The sequence below is a fragment of the Miniopterus schreibersii genome (genome assembly GCF_964146895.1).
Source record: "Miniopterus schreibersii genome assembly, chromosome: 4".
Classification (NCBI taxonomy): domain Eukaryota; kingdom Metazoa; phylum Chordata; class Mammalia; order Chiroptera; family Miniopteridae; genus Miniopterus; species Miniopterus schreibersii.
In genome coordinates this window covers 65,856,240-65,873,401 of record NC_138105.1, presented here as the reverse complement: position 1 = coordinate 65,873,401, position 17,162 = coordinate 65,856,240, and the positions used below count along the sequence as shown (strand labels likewise).

The window sequence follows — 17,162 nt, the reverse complement described above, 5'->3', positions numbered from 1 at the left end:
GGATGTGGTGATGGTTGCACAACCTGAATATGCTAAACTCCACTGAATGATACACTTTAAATGAGTGAATTTTACAGTATGTGAATTATATTTCAATGAAGTTGTTGTAAAAAAAAAAAAAATCCCTTGACTGCCTGGAACTGAATTATGGAGAATAACAAAACCAGGAGAGTAGAAGTGAAGGGTCACGGTCTCAGACACAGTGACCAGGGACGGCCTTGCTGCAGCGATGGCATCTGCACGAAGACTGGAAAGAAAACAGCATACTGTGGCACACTACTGCTGTTCATTTGGTATGAAATTATATAATATAAGTACCTGTTTATTTCATTTCAGTGAACTCTGCAGCCACTGTAGGATTTAGAGTAGTGCCATCCGATAGGAATATAACATGAGGCACATAAATAATTTAAAAATTTCTAGTAGCCACGTTTAAAAAGTAAAAAGAAACCAGTGTCATTAATTTAATAATATATTTTATCAACTTGGTATGTCAAACAGTATTTACATTTCAACATGAAATCAAAATCAACAATTATCAATAAGATATTCTGTTACTTTTCTCATACTAGGTCTTAAAACCCAGTGTGTATTGTATCTTTTCAGCTTATCTCCATTTGGGTGCTAATTTGCACTGGGAATACTTGATCTCTATTTATGTTTTATAAAATTTCATAGACTCCGGGTGTTTTAAGAATGCTTAAGAGTTTTCCAATAACTGAATCAAATATTATATTTTTTCATTTCCATTTAAATTACTTAAAATTTTAGGCCCTGGCAGGGTAGCTCAGTTGGTTAGAGCACTGTCCCAATATGTCAAAGTTGTGGGTTCAATCCCCAGTTAGGGCATATACAAGAAGCAACCAGTGAATGCATAAATAAGTGGAGCAACAAATTGATGTTTCTCTCCTTCTCTCTCCCTTCCTCTCTCTCTCTCTGAAAATCAATAAATAAAATTTAAAACAATTTTTTTAAGTTAAAGATTCAACTCTGTAGTGGCTACATTTTAAATGCTCTGTAGCCACAGTTAGCCAATAGCTACCACATTGGATGGTGCTGATATAGAATGTGTAGATCACAGAAAATTCTTTTGGACAAAGAAGGTACAGGCCCAGCCGGGCGTAGCTCAGCGGTTGAGCATCGACCTAGGATCCAGGAGATCGCGGTTCGATTCTCGGTCAGGGCACATGTCCGGGTTGCGGGCTCGATCCCCAGTCAGGGGCATGCAGGAGGCAGCCGATCAATGACTCTCATCATTGATGTTTCTCTCTCTCCCTCTCCCTTCCTCTCTCTGAAATCAATAAAGACATATATGTAAAAAAACAAGGTCCAGGACAGTGCCAGGCACAGAGGAGAGCAATAAATGTCAAATGAAGAAACTTCTTGACTATCTGCCCTTCCAGACGAGGGCCAATTTATCTCTTTCCTCAAGCCCAGTACCAGATTCAATAAACATGTGTCTAATATTTACTGCTCCTCGCACCAAACCCAGATTATCAACATTCCAGCTAACACGTGACATGTAGAACGAAACAAAATGATTCAGATGCATTGCACCTTTTAAAAAATTCTGATGATGATGAAAAAGTGTCCACATCCACAATACTTCTCCTTTCCGTTTCAGACAAAACTGGGTGCACATCCAGGGGGTGAAGGAAAGTGAGCAAATTTTATCTGAATCAGAATTCCACCGCTGCCACCTGACTTGGTTGTTTTATACCCAATAAAGACAGCATTAGACAGGGCTGGGATGGGAGTTATGCACAGGTCAAGGTGGATCCTGTCTTTATGTAAAAGTATGGATTTCTTTTTGCATTAATTTTTATTTTTTAAATTATTGCTGGAGGAATCTGTTATAGAAGGACAACACAGGAGATCATTGTGCATTGGCTTCTGACTGCTGCTATAACAACCATAAACCTAGTAGCTTCAAATGACACAAATTTATTATTTTACCTTCTGTAAGGCAGGAGTTCGAGAAGGGTCTCCCAAGGCTAAACCCAGGTGTGGTTAGGGCTGGCCTTTCTGGAGTGTCCAGGGAGAACTGTTTCCAGGCTTTTCCAGCTTCTAGAGGCATGGCATCCCTGGCTCCTGGCCCTTCCCTCCATCCTCACAGCCAGCTCTGACCCTGACCCTCCTGCTTCCTTCTTCTGAGGACCCTGCAATGCCACTGGGCCTCTGGGTAATCCAGGATCATCCCATCCCCATTTTAGGGTCCTTGATTTAATCCCTTTTATGCCACATAGAACAATATATTCACAGGTTCTGGGGATGCGGGCATGGATGTCCTTTGGGGGGTCATTATTCAGCCTGCCACATTTTTGGTGTTGGCACGGTTTTTATATTATCACTGTGGTGTAGACACACACACCTACACAGTAACAGAATTGTGTAGAACTTAATACACACATATAATGGGTATAAGGAAAAATGGAGAAATCTGAATAAGATTGGTGTATTGTGTCAATGTCAATATCCTGGTCATGATATTATACTAATGTTTTGCTTGTGTTTTGTACCAGTTAGCATTGGGGAAAACTGGGTGAAGGGTACACCGCATTTTCCATATTAGTTCTTATAGCTGTATGTGAACCTACAATGATCTCAGTACAAATGTCAAAAATTTTCTTTTGTTAATCCTCACTTGAGGATATTTTTTCCATTGAGTTTTAGAAAGTGGGAGGGAGGAGGGAGAGGGGAGGGAGGGAGGGAGGGAAGGAGAGAGAGGGAGAGAGAGAGAGCAATGTGAGAGAGCAATTGAGAGAGATATATTGATTGGTTGCCCCTTGCATGTGCCCCAACTGGGGCTGGGGATTGAACCTGCAACCCGGGTACCTGCCCTTGACTGGAAATTGAACTTGCGATCCTTCAGTGTGCAGGCTGACGCTCTAACTACTGAGCACACTGGCCAGGGTGATGTCAATTTTAAAAAGATAAAAAATTGCATTAAGATATCACTGATCTAATTTACTGAGTTTTTTGGGGCAATTTTCAATTTCGTGTTCATCCCCCCCGCTCCACACTGCTGAAAATTGTGTCCTCTCTCTGATCCTGCTTGTGAATAGCATCGTGTGATTCTTATTTATTTCACCCTTTTTTAGCAGAGGTTCACATTTTGACAAACTAGAAGTCCAGAGGGGTGACAGAGCCCAGTAAACATTCAGTAAATTGTTCCTGGGCTCTGCACTGGATACAGAGAGAAAAGAGGGGACCAGAGTCCAGAGAAAGTCTCTCACTCCACCTGGGTTGGGGCAAGAGGCCAGGGTGGATGCCCACACTGAAATCAGAACTATAATTAAGTGTGGTGGGTTCAACTGTGTCCCTCAAAATGATATGTCCACATTCTGACCCCTGGTACCTGGAAATGGGACCTTATTTGGAAACTGGGTCTTCGCAGATGGAATCAAGTTAAGGTGAGGTCATACTGGAGTAGGGTGAACCCCCAATCCAGTTACTGATGTTCTTATAGGAAGAGGGAAATTTGGACACAGACACAGAGACACAGCCACCGGAAAACGAGGAAGAGGCTAGAGTGAGGTATCTACAAGCCAAGGACTGGTGGCCATCACCAAAGGCTGGAAGAGACAGGAAGCACCCTTCTCTGGAACCTTCAGAGGGAGTATGGCCCTGCTGTCACCCTGAGTTTGGATTCCTGGCTTCCAGAGCTTTGCTCAAGTGTAGAGAAGGCCTAGAACAGAAGGTGTGGGAAGGTGCAGGTTTCTTTCCTGCTATCAGGTTTTCACAGGTCTGCAGGCCCAAGGTTCCAAGTTCCCTGACAGACATAGACCTTGCTTTTGGGTGTGGCTTCCATATCTGCTTCCTGCACCCCCGGGCCTATCTCCTTCCCCCAGGGTAGACTTGGGGCTGACCACTCCTGGCCTATTGCCCTGTAGTCTTCCAGAATCAAAATAAGTGTAAACATTAGCCTGAGCCACAAAACGTGATCGAGATGGTGTACTTGCAAGCCAGCAAGGTCGGCTGCAAAGCCAGTTATCTAGGGTCAGCTTTAGAATGCACAGGAAGACGATATAATAATCATTGGAATGTCAGCTTCATTTGTGATATGAATGACTGAACGTCTTAAACCTGTAGCTGGCCTATCAGACTTTGTTACTAAGAATGGCATATTTAACCCATTATTTACTGAAATTTTTCTTGATTGATTTGAGAGAGACAGGAAAGGAGAGAGAGACAGGCAGAAAGAAACATCAGTTTGTTGTTCTACCTATTTATGCATTCACTGGTTGATTCCTGCATGCCCCTGACCGGGGATCAAACCCTCAGCCTTGGAGTATCTGGATGATGCTCTAACTAACTGAACAACTGAGCTACCTGGCCAGGGCTGATCCATTATTTTGTTGTTGTTAATCCTCACCTGAGGATATTTTTTCCATTGGTTTTTAGAGAGAGTGGAAGGGAGGGAGAGAGGGACAGAGAGAAACATCGATGTGAGAGAGACACATCAACTGGTTGCCTCCCCCCCCCCAACTGGGGCAGGAGATCAAACCTGCAACCAGGGTATGTGCCCTTGACTGGGAACCAAACCCACGACCCTTTAGAGTCAGGGGAAGGGAGAGGGGGAGAGAGAGAGAAACATCGACCATCTGCCTCCCGCATGCCCCCTACCAGGGATGGCGCCTGCAACCCAGGCATGTGCCCTGACCCGAATCGAACCAGCAACCTTTTGACCCATGGGACAACTCCCAACCAACTCAGCCACACGGGCCAGGGCTATTTAATTAGTCCCCCTATTGATGAATGATTCATTTATTCCTTCCTCAAATATTTATTCAGCACATACTATGTGCCAGGTGTGTAATAGTTGCTGGGGGCCCACTTAGTGATGTGCTGGAGCCCGTGTGTATTGACTTCCAAGAGTCACTGTTTGGAATTAATGAGTGGACCATGGTGGGACAATTTTCACCACAGGTGCTGGCAAACACTACAAATCAGGGCTCTATTTTTATTTTCCAGTCAGACTGTATCATATCATGGAGAACAAAGCAGACAAAAATCCCTGCTCTCATGGTAATTATATTCTAGTGGGGAAGACAGTAACGAAAATAACTAGAAAGGCATACAGTAAAATACAGATGCTATGAAGGAAAATTAAGCAGGGAACTAGACAAAGGAATGCTAGGGGTCCAGTTATGATTTAAGTTAAAGTGCTCAGGGAAGGCTTCATTGAGGAGGTAACATTTGAGTAAAGGAGCAAGCGTTTCAGGGAAGGAGTGAACAGAGATATTTGGAGGAAAAAATGTTTCAGGTGGAGTGAACAGCATGTGCGAAGGAGGAGCAGCAGGAGGTTCATTTGGCTGGAGCAGAGGGAACGAGGGGGAGAGAGGGAGGAGATGAGAGCAGGGAGGGGCGCAGGTCATGCAGGGGCTTGGGGGCATCTGAGAGGACATGGGCTTTTACCTCAAAGGAGGTAGGAGCCGCGAAGGGTTGTGAGCACAGCAGAGATGGGACCTGAGTTGGGTGCTCACAGGCGCCCTGTTGTGGCTGCTTCGGAGAGCACAGGCTGCAGGAAAAGAGGGTGGGAGCCCAGGATCCAGGGCAGAGGGGACTGGCACCCACTCAGGTAAGTGATGATGGGGCCCGCCCGGGCCCCGAGGAGGCAGAGGAGGGGCTGTTAGTGTTTTTCCTCCCCTCCCCATTAAAAATAACGCAATGATGTTACAGTTCATTTTTTTAATTTTTAAAAATTTTTAACATTTTAATACAGTTCAGATTTCTCTGTTTCATTTCAGCTCCTTCACTGCCAAACCTGTAGGCAGGGACTGCTTCAGTTTCTCTGCCTTCTCTTTGTGTTGATCAAGATATAAAGGTATCTACTGCATCAGACTTTAAACTTCACATTATCTTTATTTTTCTTGGTCTTGGCAGATCTGGTATCCATTTGCCTGGCTGTGAGCAGGAAGTCCCTGATTTCTTCAATTTTGCGAGGCATGGCTGGGAGGCACACAGAGAGCCTGTGGCTGGCACCTCAGGTTACCCCGCTATTCTCCATGTACCCCCCAAGAGGCACTCACAGCAAGTGGCAAGAAGTGAAGAGCCATTTTCATTTTTAAAAAACACTGCTGTAGTGCTGGCTTTGGCAGCACATATACTAAAAATCAAAAAACACACACACTGCTGTCATAAATTCGTCAAAATGGATTTGCAGACTCAAAGGTTTTGCATTTAAAAGTTAAAACAGGCCTGGCCAGCATGGCTCAGCAGTTGAGCATCGACCTAGGATCCAGGAGATGGAGGTTCGATTCCTGGTCAGGGCACATGCCCAGGGTTGCAGGCTTGATCCCCAGCAGGGGGCGTGCAGGAGGCAGCTGATCAATGACTCTCTCATCACTGACGTTTCTATTTCTCTCTCTCCCTCTCCTTTCCTCTCTCTCAAATCAATAAAGACATATCCAAAAACAGAAATTTAAAAGTTAAAACATTTCAAATATTTAAGTTTGAAATCTTCGAACACTAAGAATAGAAGTAGCCTTCCTTCCCCATCACCAATTTTTCTAACAGTTTATTATGAAAACTTTCAAGTGCATAGAAAAGTTGAAAGAATTTTACAGTGAATTGTCATATGCCCACAGTCCACTTTCTCCAATTGCCATTTTCTATATCTGCTCTATTATATACCTATCCATAAATATATCAATTTTTATGCATCTCAAAATATACCACACTTATTAGGATGGCTATAAAAAATTGGAAAATAAGTGTTGGTGAGAATGTGGACAAATTGGAACCTTTGTGCACCGTTGGTAGGAATGTAAAAGGGTGTAGCTGCTGTGGAAAAGTTGGCAGTTTCTCAAAAAGTTAAACATAGAGTTATCATATGACCCAATAATTCCACTCCTAGGTACTTGCACAGCCATGTACACTGAAGCATGATATACAATAGCCAAAAGGTGGGAACAACCTATGTCTATCAATAGATGAATAGATAAACAAAATGTGGTCTATGCACTACAATAGAATATTATTCAGCCTTGAAAAAAGGAAGGACATTCTGACAAACGTTACCATGTGGATGAACCTTGTGGGTATTATGCTCAGTGAAATAAGCCAGACACAAAAGGACAAATATTGTGCGATTCCACTTTATGAGGTCCCTAGAGGTGTCAAATTCATAGAGGCAGAAAAATATAATAGAGGTTGACAGGGCCTGAGGCCACTGTGACTAATGCTGCTATGAACATGGGTGTACAATTGAGTCCCTGCTTTCATTTCTCTTGAGTGTATACCTATGTTAATTTTTTGAGGAACCACCATACTGATTTGACATAGTTGCCTGAAAACTCTCTTTTTCTTGTGTGGACAGTATCCTGGTGACAGCCAGTGGTGGCTTGGACCATCACGGGGGAAGTGGCTAGTGACTAGATTCAAACTCTATTTCAGAGGTAGAGTCGACAGGACTGTGGATGGACAGGATGGGGAGGCTAATGATCAGTGGCCACTCCATTCCCCCCACCCCCCAGTTACTCAAGTCAACATCCTTGTACTTATCCTTGACAGGATAAGACTCTCCCAAATTTCATATCCAGTCCACCTGCAAACCTGTTTGCTCCATCTTCAAAATTAACCCAGAATCCCATTATCTGCTTTTTTCACACATCAGCCTGAATGATCCTTTTTTAAAAAAAATCCTCACTCGAGGATATGCTTTAGAGAGAGAGGGAGAGAGAGACGGAGGGAGAGAGACTTCAATCGTCTGCTTCCCCTATGTGCCCTGTCTGGGGATAGAATCCTAGAATCCACAACCCAGGAATGAAATCCACAACCTTTTTTGGTGTAGCGATAACGTTCCACTAACAGATCCACCTGGCCAGGGCCTGAATGATCCTCTTAACACCTAAGTCAGGGCATGTCTTTCCCAGATTATGACAAGACCAGTGGCTTCTCAAGGGTAAAGCCTGCAGGTTGTCTTGTTCTCAGCATCTGTAGAGTAAATGAATTGTCTTTTTTAAATCCCTCAGTTCCAGCGGTTTTGCTCAGTGGTTAGAGCTTCCTCCTGAGGACTGAAAGGTCCTGGGTTTGAATCCCACCAAAACCCAATCAGTGTCTCTCTGTCTCCCCCACTTCCACTCTCTTTGAAAAGCAAAGAGGCCCACACCAAGACACATCATAATTAAAATGCCAAAGGTTAAAGACAAAGAGAGAATCTTAAAAGCAGCAGGAGAAAAGCAGTTAGTTACCTACAAGGGAGCACCCATACAACTGTCCGCTGGTTTCTCAACAGAAACTTTGCAGGCCAGAAGGGAGTGGCAAGAACTATTCAAAATAATGAAAACCAAGAACCTACAATCAAGATTACTCTACCCAGCAAAGCTATCATTTAGAATTTAAGGACAGATAAAGAGCTTCACAGATAAGTAAAGCTAAAGGAGTTCATCACCACCAAACCAGTACTACATGAAATGCTGAAGGGTGTTCTTTAAGAAGAAGCTAATGAACAAAAGAATCTGACAAACAAACTAGACCCAGAGACACTGAAGCATGCAACAGACGGTTGTATCGCAAAGGGAAGAGGGAACCGGAGTGGGGTGGGTGGGAAGAGACTAACCAAAGAAGTTATATGCATAACCCTGTACACAGACAATAATGGGGTGAAGGCCTGGGGAAGGGGGTGTGAGCGAGGTGGAGGGGGTCAATGGGAGAAAAAATGGGATACCTATAATACTTTCAACAATAAAGATAAATTTTTTTAAAAAGGCAATGGAAAAAATGTCTTTGGGTGAGGATCGAAAAATGAATATTTAAATAAATAAGTAAATAAATGCCTCGGTCCCCAGTCTTGGCCACGCCCTAGAACTTTGACCACGCCCCCGGGACCCTGCGCATGCTCCGTGGCTAAGCACCGCTCGCCCCACCCCCGCCCCGCTCCCGGGGCTGAATGGGCACAAACCTTTTCCACTTATATCTGGCGCGGGAGGCTGCGGAGACACGCTCCTGGGAAAGGATGGGCGTTGCGCTCCGCCTTCCCTGAGGAATACTCTCAGGCGCCGCCGGGTGTGGGAGTGTGCGCTCTAGTGCCGGCGCCGACTCGCGCTTCCGGGCCTCCTCCGCCACAGAGCCTTTGGCTGCACCGTCTCCCACCTTCCGGCGCTGCGTTGGTGCCGTCCGTTCAGGTCACGTGGCGGCAACATGGCGGCTCCTAGAGCACACGGCAAGCTTCGCGGCCCTTGAGGCGGAGGCGGAGGCGGCGGGAGCGGACCGGGCGCGCGGGTTCTGCGTCTCTGGAGCTCAGGTGTACCCGCGGCTGGGAGCACGGTGCGGAGCCCGGACCTGGCGGGCGGACACGGGGAGGACGCCTCGTTGGGGGGGCGCGGCGCCCGGCCCCGGGAGTCTGGCTGGCGGTTTGCGGCCACTCCTTGAGTCCCGGCGAGCTCTTCCCCCCGTCTTCTAGGGACCCGGTTTCCCGGGATGCCTTTGCTGGGGACCCAGCGCGTGTTGGGGGTACCATATCAGAAGACTTCTTTCTTGGGGTCCTGGGAGAACCAGTTTGTGAGGGACCCGGGTAGACAGATCTTCAGGCATCTGGTTCCCTGGAGTCTTTCAAGGAGAAGGATCCTGCTAGCAGTCCTGAGGGGTTCCATGTGGGGCAACCCCTAAGGGTGAGGGGGGAGCCTCTTTACTCGAGAGATCTTTTCGTTGAGAATTCTTGGTATAGAGAGGTCTTTAGGAGGGGAAGGGATTTCGAGGATCCAGGTCTCCTCTTCCTCTATGCCTTACTAATTCATCTTGCCTGTCTCTCAGACCTTCACAGGGGTGAGTGGATTTCCACATTCTGCTTTGGTTGGGGGCTGATTCCGTCAACCCCATGCCCACACCTTAGTCCCCCTTCCCGTTAAGAAATAGGCCCCAGGTGTGAGCTGTGGGCTTCCAGGTGGTAGGTGTACTCTCGTCCTCCTGAGCACAGAGGCGGGTGTGGGGCTCCTTGCAGAAATGTTTAATACTAGCTCAGGTTTTTTAAGTGCACACTGGGTGCCAGTGCTTGTGCTTGGTGCTCTGTGAGGGTAACTTCATTCACAGTAACTCTGTGAGGTCCCAGTGCCCCTTTAGCCCGTTTTACAGATGTTGGCAGATTTATACTGTGTATAAAGTGTTTAGTAACAGGCATGGCAGGCAGTAAATGTTCAATTCATCCGACAAATATTTATCAGGAGTCCTGGGTCCTGTCTGCCCTTGACTTGCTGTGGCTCACTCCTGGCTTCTATGGATTCTGATTATCCCTCTTTCAGGAGTCGCCTCCTTTGATGGTCACCTGTGTTCAAGCAGCTGTACCTCCCTCCCTTGTTAAACCCTGGGTGGGACCTGCTGACGCTGCTGGGAGCCAGAGGGCTGCTGGCATGCTGCAGCTTGCTTGTCATGTTTATTACACAGCCTCCAGGTCCTCATTGGTCTAGAGGACTGAGAGGGGAACCCTCCTTCCAGCCTCAGCTGTGTCTTTTCATCTTATTTCATCCAGTCAACACAGCGTCTGATTTAGGGCTTGACTCTGGAACCCAGCCACCTGGATTTATAACTTCATGTTGTTTCTAAGCAAGTCATTAACCTCTCTGTGCTTCTGTTTCCTCTCCTGTAAAATGATGCCAGTCCTGGTACCTGTCTCATCTGGTGTGGTGAGAATTAAATTATTTCATGACTATAAAGGGCTTAGAAGAAGTGTTTAGCACATAGCACATGCTCTGTAAATGTCAGCTGCTGTTACTGTTAGGGTTATTGTTCTTATTGAGGACCTTCTGTGTGCTGACAGTACAGCAGTGACTGAGAGAAACTCCATCCCTGCTTATAGTGAGGGATCAGAAGGACCGTAATCAGCTAAACCAATAAATATACAGTATGGTATCTAGTAGTGGTAAGTGCTTCAAAGAAAAGATAAAGCAGACCAAGGGAAAAGATATAGAGGAGTAACATTGAAGATTGTAATCAGGGAAGACTTCCCTGAAGAGGTAACATTTGAGACTCAAGGAAGTGAGAGAGCATGGGGGCATTTTGGGAAGAGTGTTCCTGAGGGAGAGAACAGCTCATCAAAGGCCCTGGGGCAGGACTGTGCCTGGTGTGTTGGAGGAACAGTGAGGAGGCCTGTTCGGTGGAACGAAATGAGCGAGGGGAGAGGGATGAAGTGAGGATGGGGAGGGGACAAGGGCAGGTCATATAAGGTCCTTTGGGACTCTCAAGGAGTTTGAGGTAGTGAGGCACCATAGGAGGATTTTGCAAGAGAGTCACATGGTTCATTTATATGCTGAAAGGATTCCTGTATTATTAGTTACCTGTGCTGTGTAACAAATTTACACAGTGTTTCTTATGACCTACCCTCAGAAGTCACACTGCCATATCTTCCATATTCTATTGTTTACACAGGTCAGCCCTATTCATTGTGGGAGGGTGCCACACAGGGCACTGATACCAAGAGGTGGGGGCCATTGGGAGTTATCTTGGGAACCAACTTCCACAGTCCCTTTGGCTGCTGTGTGGAGAGCAGACCCTTGGAGGTCATTGCTGATATATAGGCCAAAGGCCCAGAGAGGGAAAGTAACTTAGGGAGGTCTACGCATTAAGTAGGTAGGGCCAGACCCAGACTTTCAACCTAGATACTCAGAATGGACAACAGGTAGGAAGCCACTTCTCCAGGTTCTAAATTAAATGGACATGTCATTGAGCAGAAGGATGCCTCTAACCTGGCCTTTTGCTTTTCCATGGTAAGGTTCTTGTGCCTGAGAGGAGACAAGGAAGGAAAAAGGCGTGTGCTATGGTGACCAAGCAGGAGGTGGAGGCCATTGGGCAGACTCTGGTGGACCCCCAGCAGCCCCTGCAAGCCCGCTTCCGGGCGCTCTTCACACTTAGAGGGCTTGGTGGGCTGGACGCCATTGACTGGATCAGCCGGGCCTTCAGTGATGACTCTGTCCTGCTCAAGCATGAGCTGGCCTACTGCTTGGGTCAGATGCAGGACCGCCGGGCCATCCCTGTGCTGGTAGATGTGCTGCGGGACACCTGCCAGGAGCCCATGGTGCGCCACGAAGCAGGTGAGTGGCGAGGTGAGGGAATGGGCGCCCGTCTGCCTCTTGCGTCAACTCATACACGATCCAAACCAGGGCTCAGCAAATCTTCTCTGTAAAGGGTGGTAAGTATTTTCAGTCCTGCTGGCCAGACAGGCTGTTGCCACAACTCAATTCTACCATTGTAGCATAAAAGCCACCATAAAACAGAGTCAACAGATGGGTGTTGACACATGCCAGTATTTCATTGGTGCTGAGATTTGAATTTCATATAATTTTCACGTGCCATGGAATATTATCCCTTTGATTAAAAAAAATCTTTTTTAGCCCTGGCTGTTGTGGCTTAGTGGTTAGAATGTTGTCCCGTGCACAGAAGGGTCATGGGTTTGATTTCCTATCAGGGCACATACCCAGGTTGTGGTTTCGATCCCCAGTTGGGGCTTGTGTGTGAGGCAACTGATTGATGCTTCTTTCTCCCTCTCTTTCTAGAATCAATGAAAAACATAGCCTCGAGTGAGGATTAAAAAAATAACTTTTTTTTTTAAACTATAAAAACCATTCTATACATATAAAAACAGTTGGTGGGCTATAGATTGCCAACCCCTTTTTCATCTACTCATTTCATTCATTGGACAAATGTTTTTTGAGTGCCTATTGTGAGCTGCTTTGAGGTGCCCAGATCCTTTCTACTAATCAATATGCGCTCTCTCTGCCTGGTTCTTCTTAGGGGAGGCCTTGGGGGCCATCGGGGACCCAGAAGTTTTGGATATCCTGAAGCAGTACTCGACCGACCCTGTTGTCGAGGTAACTGGGCCAGGCCCTCCCTCTCCCTGCCCTCGCCTGGACCAGCCTCAGACCCTGGGTCTGTTTGCCATGATGACTACTTGGCTAGGGATTCTGGGGAGAGGTGGTAGTCTGGATGAGTACAGGCTGCTGCCAAATGAGGCAAAATGAACACTTCATTTCCATCAAAACCTGCCCTGCTCAGCTCACCTGTCCCAGGCTTTTAGCCACTGCGGAACTGTCGTTACCTCTCTGGCACCTCCACCGTCCATCCTTCTCATGGTCTCTCATCACCTTTATGATAAAATCCGAAGTCCTCACTGTGTCCCACACACCCTAAATAGTCTGTTCTGACCACTGTAGTCAGGTCACCTCTGTGGTTAACTCCCCCTCAGCTTTCCCCTGACAGGTCCGGCAGGTCCTGCCTCAGGGTCTTTGCATTGGACGTTTCCACCTGACTCCATGTCTCACTTGGTTCTAATGTCACCTCCACATTGATCTGTTCCCTGGCCCTGTCTCTCTCATCACTTCCTGATTACCCCGGAGGATAGGGAAGGGGGCCTGTGAGGCCCACCGCCATGTCCCCAGGGGCCACCTACCACCCCTTTCTCTGCAGGTGGCTGAGACGTGCCAGTTGGCTGTCTGTCGACTGGAGTGGCTGCAGCAATGCAGTGGGAAGCCAGCAGCAGTAGGGCCCTACCTCTCAGTGGACCCGGCTCCTCCAGCCAAGGAGCATGATGTGGGGCGGCTGCGGGAAGCGCTGCTGGATGAAGCCCTGCCACTCTTTGACCGATACCGAGCCATGTTTGCCCTGCGAGATGCTGGTGGCAAGGAGGCTGCCCTGGCACTGGCTGAGGGTGAGGAAGGGCCCCTGGGTGAGGTCTAGTGCCTACATCTGTGACATGGAACAACTTGTTCCAGGGGATGTGTACCCTGGGCCTGGCCTGCAGCACTTCCCCATGGGCTTTACACAAATTAACTCCTCCTCAGAGGTGGGTGGGCAGTCTTATTACCCCCATTCTCCATGGGTGTTACTGAGGCCCAGAAAGGCAAGGAGATGTGCTTGAGGTTACACAGGCAGTCAGCAGACTTAGGATTTGACCCTCGGCAGCCTGACTCCAGAGTCCTTAACCTCTTCCTGTTATTACTTTACCCCTTGGGTGCCCAGCTCCTTGTCCCCGTCCCCCGTTCCCCCCCCCCCCCCCCGTCCTCACCTGCTTTGATGTCACTACCCAGCCAGTGATTTCTCTGTCTCCCCTACTCCCTCCCACAGGCTTGCGCTGTGGCAGCGCCCTCTTTCGCCATGAAATTGGCTACGTTCTGGGTCAGCTGCAGCACGAGGCGGCTGTGCCCCAGCTGGCCGCGGCCCTGGCCCAGAGGACTGAGAGCCCCATGGTGCGACATGAGTGTGCGGAGGCCCTGGGAGCCATAGCCAAGCCCACCTGCCTGGCTGCTCTGCGGGCCCACATGGCCGACCCCGAGCGTGTGGTGCGGGAGAGCTGTGAGGTGGCCCTGGACATGTACGAGTATGAGATGGGATCGGCCTTCCAGTATGCAGATGGGCTGGAGCAGTTGCACTCGCCCCCCTCTTAGAGCTACCGCCAGCCTGGCCCTCTCCCCTAAGGACTCAGTATATAAACAGAATTGTGTGATTTGGATCTTGCTTCCCTGGCTCCCTAAACCTGTTCACTTGGGCAGACCTCAGATGCTTTCGCATCTTGAGCCCCCCACTCCCGGGGCAGGCTGAGGTCTCCACTGTCCCCTACTGAGGGGCCTAGCACAGGTGCAGTGCACCAGGTGGAATGTCAGCATGGGAGGAGGATCTGGGTGCGGGGTGCTATGCTCTGGGGAGGCTGGGTTGCCCAGCTTCTTCAGGAATGAGGGTATCTGGATAAAGGCACTGTGGGGAAATCTGTGCCCAGTGGGCCTGGGCAGGGTCTGGGCCTCTAACTCCCACTCCAGGCCCTGGGTGGGCTGGGCTAGGGACTTGGGTCAAGTAACAAACAGGCCCCAGGTCACTGCTTAAGTGGAATATTAAATTATTTTTGCCAAGCAATCACTGTGTGTGTTGGAGGCTGTGAGGCTTAAGCTGGCTGCTCAAGGAACGTCTAAGTGTGTGTGTGGGGGGGCGCTGCGGGGCATTTGGAGAGCTCAGCTCAGCTCTGCGATCTGCCCTGTGCCGGACAACATGTGACCAATGCAGGCCTGTGTCCCGCTTCACCACCATTCCTTGGCACAATGTCTAGTCCCCCACATTTCTCCTGCTTTCTATGGGTCAACAACAACCCTGATGCAGGTGGAGGGGATTCCATGAGGGCACAGGTACCAGGAGGTATGGTCCTTGGGCACAGCTACAGTGGTACCTTTGTTTTCTAATGTAATCCATTCCGGAAGACCGAGTTCTGAAACGTTTGAAAAACCGAGGCAAAGTAGAAAGTAATGCAAAATGGATTAATTCGTCCTGGACCTTTAAAATCAACCCCTAAAACAGCAATTTAACATAAATCTTACTATCTAATGATACCACAGATCCATAAAATGATACACAATGAAAATGTAATTTTTTCTTACCTGCAGTGATGATAGTCATTGTTTGGATGGGGGGATCCCCTGCAATAATCACAATAGGTGACTGTTCTTCAGGTGTTCTGTGGTCCTCTTCCAGAATCACTGCAGGTGACTCCTCCCCTGCCATTCCTTCCCTTGATTTTTTTACACCATTGACACCTGGTTCAGACTCACTGGATCTTTTCCTTACTAAAAATTTTTCAAGTGACATTTGTTTTTTCTGATGTTTTAAAATTTGTCTAAAGTGAGACAGCATTATCATTGAAAGTTTTAGTGGCATGATGTACAGCAGCTTTATCAGGGTGATAATTTTTCAACAAAAACCCATTTTGCACACATTTCTTTGATCAGTGCAATAGAAACACTTTCTCTTCCCTCCTCTGAAGACAGTTCCTCAATTGCCACCTGTTGCTGCTCCATCAAAATGCTTTGAAGTTCTGTGGCACGTCCAGGCTTGTGCTCCACTAACTGCCACATCATCACTACTCACTCCCAAGCCCATGGCCTTTCCCAGAGACACGATATCCTCAACAAAAGGAGCGTCCTCTTCAACATCCTCAAATACACGTTCAGGGACAGCTTCTGGCCAGTTTCTTCTATGCTGACTTCATTGTTCCATGCTTTGTCTATGAGATGTAAGCAAAGTAGGATATTGAAATGATTCTTCCAGAACTCTGAGAGTTAGCTCTGTGTCCAAGGTCATCTCAAAGCACCTTTGGAACAGTGCTTTGGTATAAAGCTGCTTAAAATTAGATATGACCTGCTGGTGTATGGGCTGGATGAGTGGAGTCATGTTGGGGGCGCAAAAACTTTAATAAAACTGAACTCTTCCATCAACTTGCCCTCCAAGCCTGGAGGGTGAACTGGAGCATTACACATAACAAGCCGGCACTTCATTGGAAGGTTTTTGTCTTGGAGGTATTTTTTTACACTTGGCCCAAACACTTCATGAACCGACTCAGTAAAAAATTGCCTGGTTACCCAAACTTTCCTGTTTGCCCTACACATCACGTGCAATTTGCTTTTTATGACGTTTTTCTTAAATACACTGGGGTTCTCAGAATGGTAGACTAGCAAAGGCTTCAACTTAAAACCTCCACTTGTGTTCCCACAAAATAAAAGCCTGTGTTTCATGGGATTGTGTCCTGGCAATGCTTTCTCCTCCTTTGTTATGTAGGTCCTCTGGCATTTTCTTCTAAAAGAGGCCTGTCTCATCACAGTTGAAAACTTACTGGGGAAGGAAACCCTCTGCCTCTACTTAACCTTTAAATTCCAAAACAAATTGGTCAGCGTCTTTGTTGGCATTGGCAGCTTCACCGTGTCTCACCATGCTGTGAATGCCACTTAAACTTTTCAAACCACTCTACTTGCTTTGTAAATATCACTCTCAGCACTTGTTCCAGGGGTGTTTTTGATGAGGTCAGCATGCAAATATAAGCTTTTTCACAAATCATGCTCTCAGAAATGCTGTCATCAGCCAGCTGTTTTTCATTTATCCATATGAAAAGCAACTTTCCCACTTCTCCAATTGTCTGTGTTCTTTGTCTTGTGTTTTAACACCTCTTGCAACATTGGCTCCTTTAATGGCTTATTTTTTAAGATGGTACAAATTGTAGATTTGGCCATACAAATTGTGTTGCCAGATCACATAAACGGACACCACTTTCATGTTTGGAAATAATTCCCTTCTTCACCTCTATTGCTGTTAATGATTCTCTTGGCTTTACAGCTTTTATCATTTCTCATAGCAAGGTGATTGGCAGAGGGCTCCTGAGATGGCATGAACACAGATTTACTGCACACAGTCACAAA

General features: G+C 47.2%; 1 protein-coding gene and 1 pseudogene across 4 annotated transcripts; one reads left to right on the top strand and one right to left on the bottom strand.

Moving 5' to 3' along the window:
- Positions 1–5,741: 5,741 nt before the first annotated feature.
- LOC308555513 (large ribosomal subunit protein eL38 pseudogene) lies at positions 5,742–5,963 on the bottom strand (annotated as a pseudogene). Its single transcript has one exon. The product of its transcript is annotated as a large ribosomal subunit protein eL38 pseudogene (transcript).
- Positions 5,964–8,846: 2,883 nt separating this feature from the next.
- DOHH (deoxyhypusine hydroxylase) lies at positions 8,847–16,486 on the top strand. 3 transcript variants are annotated; one of them, XM_081133876.1, is made up of 6 exons: positions 8,886–9,247; positions 10,597–10,622; positions 11,708–12,026; positions 12,727–12,803; positions 13,399–13,639; positions 14,056–16,486. In XM_081133876.1, exons 3-6 carry the CDS (start codon positions 11,753–11,755, stop codon positions 14,373–14,375), a joined length of 912 nt encoding a protein of 303 aa, XP_080990002.1. In that variant the 5' UTR covers positions 8,886–9,247; positions 10,597–10,622; positions 11,708–11,752; the 3' UTR covers positions 14,376–16,486. The 3 variants fall into 3 exon arrangements, with proteins under 3 accessions (XP_080990000.1, XP_080990002.1, XP_080990001.1); XM_081133875.1 differs by having other exon boundaries at positions 9,127–9,456; XM_081133874.1 differs by lacking the exon at positions 10,597–10,622 and having other exon boundaries at positions 8,847–9,270.
- Positions 16,487–17,162: the final 676 nt, after the last annotated feature.